Raw genomic sequence first — 7,538 nt, 5'->3', positions numbered from 1 at the left:
TATCCTGGATCAGAGCTGAGGATCCATCAGGCCAGAGGCGTGTGGCCTCTGTTTTTGAATGAGAGACCAGATTGGGAAATGGGCAGCTAATTAAGAGGCCTCTCTTGTTATCTCTCTCTTTCTTTCTCATACACTGACGCAGTGTTTCTGAGGTCACAAACATTAATTGAAATCATTTTGTCATGTATTATCATGACTTTTTATCCCAGTCTGCTAGATTAAAAACTCTTTGAGATATAGTAATGTGTCAGGAACTCCCTTTAATTGCAAGGCAGTTCATTTGTAATTGCACTTGGTTTGCACTCATCCTTTTTAGTCCATTTATTAAGAGAACATTATTTTGGTGCCATTCATCTTACCTTCGTTGTAGAATTGGTCGAAAGGGTATTGTCTCTTTGCTGTTAACCTACAATCTCTTGTAGCTCTCTTACAATGCAGTTATAATATATACCGCATTGTGTATCTTCTTGCAATACTGTAGGAACAGATTGTTTATACATCTCTCGGTGCATTTTCGTCAGCTGTATGATGGCTGTGGAGGCACATGTTCTTTGTGAAGAATGTTTAATCTGAACTTGCTGTATCCAGGTACTAGCCTACATTGCTGTGGGCCAAGGTTCACATTTAGAGTTGTCAGCTCCTGTGAACTTTCAGGGAGTTACCACATGTAGGAGGTCAGCATAACTGACAGCTCCCTTATCTGATACTGTATGGGTCATAAGAGGGGTTGAACCCCTGCAGTTCAGTTCACAACTTATTTGGGCAAAATGACTTGCGTTGGTTTACCCTTATTTTGAAACAACCCATGTTTATTCTGGTACTCACAAATGAAAAGTAATTGGTCAAATATCAGTGATTACAGAGGGCTTATTAAACCCAGGGAAGCGGAGTGATTTTTGTGTAAATGAGAACATTCTCACTAACAGAATGACATTTGAGTGTTAAGTGGCTTCAAGCAAACACCAAACAAGCCACTAACACTTCAGTAACTGAGCAGTATGTGTTTTAATATGATGTAATGTTTCAGCTTTCCATTTTTGCTTGGTCTACTTCATCAGCCAGGCTTTTACAAAGGAGCAAAAGAAGAATAAGCTGGAAGACAGCCAGGTAGCACAAAAAGGAAATCTCAGAGATGGCAGGCTGTCTTCAGCCAATCGCATTGTTTATTATTCGGTCGTCTCATTCCGGTGGGGATTGCACTGAACGAATCATTGTCTCTTGACATTTGGTTAGGAGCGTGTTATTATGGCCGGCACCCATGACATGGCAGAAACAGTAACTTGTTGGTTTACAAGGATTTATGGGCAGTGTCAATGTCCCAAATGAGTGATTACGGCTTGTGCCCGACTGTGTTGTGATTTTATTCGATTTTCAGTGGAAATGGCCAGCATAGAGCTCATTATCTAAGTCTGTTAAAAAGTTTTGTTTTTTTTTGTGATTCAGTCCAGTGTCCAGCTCAGTGAGTCAGTGTTTCTCTCCTGTCACTACGAACGAGAGAGATGGATGCACACCTCACTTGTTCACATCACAAACAAAATGGCTTTGTCCCAGTGCAGATTGTATGTGAAAAGGCCAGACCGTTGACATTTCAAAAAGTCCTATTGCCAGTTTGACAAGTTAGCTTTTCCAAGGTAGGGTTATATTTCAGTGAGATTATGTAGGTGGCAGCATTTTAAAAAAAAAGTCAATCCTCTGATAAATGGAATTTGGGAAAGTTATTTGAGGTATTTCATGTCCATTTAAATAAACCTAAGTCACCACAATAACGTTTTAATTTGTGATATTTTCAAAAGTTGTCTTAATCTCATCGCTCCGTTTTTGGATTTTTGTTTTTGTTTCCCCAGTGTGAAAATGTGTTGACCTTGATGTGCTGTTGTAGGTACTCTATTTGTAAGAGTTACCCTTCACACAAGTTATCTCTGATGGAGCAGAGAGGTCTGTACATGGATGATGGTCCCAAAAAGTGAGCGTTGTTTGTTACAGAGGACAAAAGAATCATTGGAAAAGCATGCAAGCCTCTTATAATATCTCAGCCCACTGCTTATCACGAGCGTATCATCTTTGTTGTATCTTCACATTATTTCTGTGGCAATACTTTTTGTTTTAAATTAACCACTGGCAGCTGTAGGGAAAACACATCCTTACAGGCTATGTTAGTTTGTGTCAGCTGATTCTAGGACTGTTGGTAAGCAAGGTTTGATGAGGATATGGCTGGTTGTATAAAACATTAAGGCTAGATTACCACAATTTACAGTCAAACTGAGACATGTTTTGAACTCAGTTAGCTCTGGATTATTTGTAAGTCATTCAATGCTCTGTGTTTCCTGAGTAATTTTCGTGAAGCAAAGTGGCCCTTATCTGTAATGAATGTTGTATCTCCTGTTCCTGCTCTGTCCATCAAGCCTTGATTGGCTGTAGACTGCAGGCGCCATTTTCTTATTAGTTCTCATTAGATTTGAGAGTAGGTTCTTTAGACGTGCAAATAGGAAGATGCGCATTGATGAAATACATGACTAAGATGTTTCATTTTCTATCAGCCGATACTTACCTTGGCTTTTGAGGGTTTGTGTGTGTGTGTGAACAGGAGAGGGAGAGAGAGGGAGAGGGAGAGGGGGAGGGAGAGGGAGAGGGAGAGGGAGAGGGAGAGGGAGAGGGAGAGAGAGAGAGGGAGAGGGAGAGAGAGAGAGAGAGAGAGAGAGAGAGAGAGAAGGTTTTTGTTTTGTTCAGTAGCACCATCTAGTGGTGCAACAGTAATAATTCACACATCAAGCTGTGCAGTTTTCAGTCCATCAACAACTACTTTTTGATCGTCTTTATTCAGACTCTGAACAGTATAATTGCATTTTTGTCATAGTATCAAAATATCATAGTATTGTTTTAAAGCAGTCAGTCTTGTCATGTATTTTTATGTTCTTTTAAAAAGTCTAAACATTTACACATTTTATATTCAATTTTTGTTATCTGTTGATTTTACAGTTTCTGTTGCTACTACTTCTCCTCCATGAGTGAGCATTTAACCGTCACTTCCTACTTGCAGTAATAGTCATATTTCATTTTAGCTCCTAGTTTTGTTCCACCCAGTTTTTTCTGGAATTCCTCATCCATTTGTTTACTCTGAGCCTCACTGAAGTGGTTCTTCCAGTCTCCTACTTCACCTGTTCAAAGAAACAAATCCGAGCTCTTAGTATTCAGGGTGCAGGTTGCGCAATACATATAATAAGCAGACGTATGTATTAGCAAAGTATAACCGGCCACAATAAGATCTTATCAAGAAATATAAGTTTACGGTGCACTAGTTTCATTAGCTAAAAGTAGATTTCTGTGAGTGATCGTGATGGACGTGACAACGCCTTTGCTTGTTTACCTTTCCGGAAGAACACGTTGCCCAGATTGCCGTGGGAGCTTTGGGAGCTCTCCTTCATAGCATTGAAAGTGCTCTCTTCAGCAATGGTCTTAATCTGCTCCTCAGTCAGAGGAAAGCCGTAGAACTCAGCAATCATCCGCACGCCTTCTGGCAAGTTCTAAATGAGAAAAGAGATATGAGCCATGGAAACAGTTGTCAATGAAAGTGCTTCAGACCCAAACTGGATACAGACTAAAGTGTTCATCTTCCAAAGCATGATTACTTTGCCATGCTGTGGCAGATATCTTAAGGCTACTGACCCATTGGTTGTTTGTTTGTTTTTTTTGTTTTTTTTTGTATCAAAATAAACGGTAATCGAAAGGAAAACATCAAGTTCCAAATCATTCAACATCAAACAAATAGTATTATCTAAATTTCTTGCTGCAGTTAGGTCAGTTAGAATGTCTCCTATTTTTTCTGTGACTCTCATACCTCGTCAAATCATTCCCCTCTGCTGGGGCCCATCATTCAAGGGTCATTTGTTCATCAATAAAAATACTGTCACAAAAATTTCAGAAAAAAAAAAAATCTTACCTCCTTCATTTCCTCATAAGTCATTATCTTCACATTTGGGTCATCCATGAGCTTCTCCCAGGCAAGAGCATGATCAAAATAAGAGCCCCAGGGAACTGAGCAGGAGCACACAGACACAAACACCCACATACTCCATCAGAACACTGCACTTCAAAACTCAATTTGGATTGAAATGAGACTTAAGTCGACTGAAATATTAACTTCTCACCTTGTCCTGTCATGAAATCGGAGAAAAATTTGTCCCAGGGCTCAGCACTGGGTAGGACTGGATTTTTGTTCATGAAGTGGAAAAAGGAGACCACTGTATCTTTAGGGTTTCGGAATATTACCACCATCTAGGAGGACAACAGTCAGTCATGTCAGTTTATTGTGATATAGGCTTGAGAAAAGGTAAAGGAGTAATCAACATCAAAACTGTTCCAGTCAGACTCTGGTAAAATGCACACTCTGTACAGATGTATGATACTTTGCACTTTAGGGTTCCTGACACCCTGATTAAAAAAATGTTTATTATAAAAGTCTAAAGGTTTTTAGGATTAAGATAAAGCTTATTAACTGTCATCTGATGAAGATAAGATACTCAGGTACGGCAAAGTCTATGAAATCATTTGACACCTGATTTCAGTGAGAAGGAGTAGGAGGGGAAAAAATAAAACATCTCAAAGATCAGGGTCGCACAATCTTCAGTGGCAGTCGAACGGCTTTAAAGTTTGTTTATCCTTACTTACCTTGACTTTCTTCGCCGTAAAAGAGGCAGGGATGTTGTCAGGGTGCAAATGTGTTCCAAGAAACCTCGGCGACGGCATTTGTACCAGAGTCTGTGAGACAAAAGAAGGACTTGATGGGCACTACTGCTGTCTACTACACAACCCAAAACAAACGCGACAGCTAGAATTGTATCGACAGATACGTAGTTGTGAAAATATAAGTCTCCAAAAATGTCATAGCATGCTGAAATCATGAATCTCATCAAAAGAGGGTGTAGCAATTGGTGGGGGGGGGGGGGGGGTTTGTGCCTTTGCAATGGCGTTAGCATAGGTAAGGAGAAGCACACTGACATACCTTTTGAATCTCTGGAGAAAAGAATTCTATCAGTGGAGGCATATCATTGACTACTTTCTTTCCTGTGGATGCACTCATAATTTTGCGTACCACTGCCACCATCCAGTTGAACCCTGTCACAGAAAAGGGTCTTAAGTTTTAATGCCAGATTACTTATACGTAGAGCTTTTTTTGATAAGTTGTACTTTTAGGTCATCTTAATGTGTGTGTTCAGTTTACGCGGATATTTCTTTTGTACACCTTTTGACTAAGACTTATCTAAACAGTCAAAATAATGATGATGATGTTTTGCATTGAAAATGCTGATCTCAGTATTTATGATGTTACATAAGTTTAGTGTTATGTAAGAGTTTTGTTTCAAACCTGTTTCTATGCTGCATACTGAAGCAAGATATGTATACCTGCTCAAAAGGTCTTAATTTGTCAAACTGTAATTAATTACAAGTTCACTAAAAGGACTGTATTTGTTCAAATGCTACATACAAAGTTCACTTCAGCTTTGTGAGTTTACTTAAGGGTGGTCCCCATAATCACATGACTTCAACATCTGAAGGTGATTGGCCAGTTGTTATGCACTGTGTGTAACTTGAACCCACCTTCTCCCTTTGTCTTTTCCTCAGCTCGGCACGGATGAACAGAATGACTGGGGTATTTGTGATTTTGTTTTTTTTTTGTTTGCAAATACATCTTCCAAAAGACAAAAGGGAATATTTTGTCGTATGTAAACCAATTTGTTGATGAGTCTAAACTCCTGGTTGTTCCTTCAGCAGACCCAAATGTTTTCTGGACTACTTCCTCAACATGAGTGAAAGTTTTGACTGATTTGTTGAAAGCAATGAGTATAAATCTGAGCCGACATTTTCAAAGGAAGTGTTCAACAACATTTTATTTGTATTAATCTGAATGTTGGAAAGGACACAAAATATTAGTATTAAGGACATATTATTATCTATATAGATGCACTGTGTATGAGCATTTTCTTCAGATATTTTTGTTTTAGTACCACTTGGATTATGTATAACACTTACCACACTTTGGATATGCCACCAGCATTTTGTCATCTTCCCTGGCATCCATCCCTTTCAAGGCTTCTAGATTCTCCACTGGACTCATGATACTGGAGTAAATAATGCCCTCATATTTGTAAAGTTTGTCCTCATCCTTCATTTTAGAAGCCATTTCCATTTTTGACTGGATACGACCTGTGGGCTCTGTCCCACTCATCTTGGATTCTTGTAAAAGACAAAAACTGCCCTGGTGCTGGTTGCTGGAGTGTTCTCACTGTTTAGGCTTCTCTAAGTGTAACTATGCAGTCGGGTGAGTGTAGCTTTAAATGAGGTTTTGTTTGTGAACTCCCTCCCTCACAGATAACGCTTGTGTGAGAAGCGCGAGTTTCCGGCTTGTAACGTCAGTTGAGGACACACGGAGAATTGCTTGCTTTTTTGGCAGCTCTGGAACAGCAAATCATAAAATTGGGCCAAGGAGTCCCTCTAAAGGGAAAACTATGTTTTCTACTGTGAGCAAACTGTATACTCTATCTTTGTTGTTTTAATGAAGCATTTTTGGGTGTTGTCCAACCCTTTTGTCAATGAAAGCAATCAGCTTTGACCTGATTTTTTTTTTTTTTTTTTTTTGCCAAGGTTGGGAATGGGAGGGGCTCAACAGAGCAGTTGCATGCAAATCTTTTTTTTTTTTTTTTTTTTTTTAAGGATACGTTCTTTGTGGTAAAAGCCTGGGATTTTGCAATGACTCTCCTTGTTTTAATTATCATAATTGTTAATAACTCTATTCTGATGCAGCTGAAACACCAGATCATGGATTTCTTGTGTTTCTGTCAAACTTAAGAACTTTACCATTCTGTGCCATTGTGTTAACTGTATGGCCGTCACAATAAGCTGATGACAGCTTCTCATATGTTTCATCATTGACCTGGCTCTGAGGCTTGCTAAAGTGGTCCATATAGTCTCCTTATTTCAGGCACTTTAACAAACTGTTTGTGATGCATCGCAAAACCTGTGAAAGTCCTAACAGGCCCAGCATGGGATCTTGAGAACCGTTGATAAATCAAATATGCCTTGCCAGAATGTTTGTAAGCAAGAAGAGGCACAAACTTACAAATTCCAGAAATTTCATAACCCTTTATGATGATGTCATTCCAGTAAAATGTCTCAAGAGTAAGGAAAGAGTAAAAAGAGCTGGTTAGAGAAAGTGTGGTTTGCCTTTAGTTGTATGAATGATGTTAAAATACCAGAAATTGGTTCCATCAGCACACCAAAACAGCATTGTTTTATTTGTTATCATTAACAGCGTTTTGATTTTTCATAAGCTGGGTATTTGGGATAGTGGGAATTTCATCCTGTGAAATGTTATGACTTTATACCATGTCTGTGTGAAATAAACAGTAAGGTGCACAGTTAATGTATCTTTACCTCTGTCAAGACCAGTTTATTTACGTAAGATATATTACAATTCTTCTGACCTGAAGGCTTTATATTCCTTTCATTCTTGCCAGTTGTTTACTTGATTCAAAGCTCATGGG

General features: G+C 39.0%; 1 protein-coding gene across 1 annotated transcript; it reads right to left on the bottom strand.

Annotated features, from left to right (window-relative positions):
• Positions 1–2,800: 2,800 nt before the first annotated feature.
• sult6b1 (sulfotransferase family, cytosolic, 6b, member 1) lies at positions 2,801–6,276 on the bottom strand. Its single transcript, XM_030771656.1, has 7 exons — positions 6,028–6,276; positions 5,000–5,112; positions 4,666–4,755; positions 4,146–4,272; positions 3,938–4,032; positions 3,365–3,521; positions 2,801–3,155 (listed from the first exon to the last, which is right to left on the bottom strand). Exons 1-7 carry the CDS (start codon positions 6,221–6,223, stop codon positions 3,028–3,030), a joined length of 906 nt encoding a protein of 301 aa, XP_030627516.1. The 5' UTR covers positions 6,224–6,276; the 3' UTR covers positions 2,801–3,027.
• Between the last annotated feature and the right edge of the window lie 1,262 nt (positions 6,277–7,538).

The sequence above is a fragment of the Chanos chanos genome, chromosome 4 (genome assembly GCF_902362185.1).
Source record: "Chanos chanos chromosome 4, fChaCha1.1, whole genome shotgun sequence".
NCBI classification, from domain to species: domain Eukaryota; kingdom Metazoa; phylum Chordata; class Actinopteri; order Gonorynchiformes; family Chanidae; genus Chanos; species Chanos chanos.
Note: the sequence above shows the minus strand (reverse complement) of the source record. Positions and strands in the feature narration are given on the sequence as shown.

Coding starts and splice junctions, on each gene's coding strand:
- sult6b1 (XM_030771656.1), bottom strand. CDS start 6,223: ATGAGTGGGACAGAGCCCACAGGTCGTATCCAGTCAAAAATGGAAATG. Junction 3,522..3,937: donor CTTATGAGGAAATGAAGGAG/GTAAGATTTTTT, acceptor TTTCTCATTTAG/AACTTGCCAGAAGGCGTGCG. Junction 3,156..3,364: donor CAACGTGTTCTTCCGGAAAG/GTAAACAAGCAA, acceptor TTCTTTGAACAG/GTGAAGTAGGAGACTGGAAG.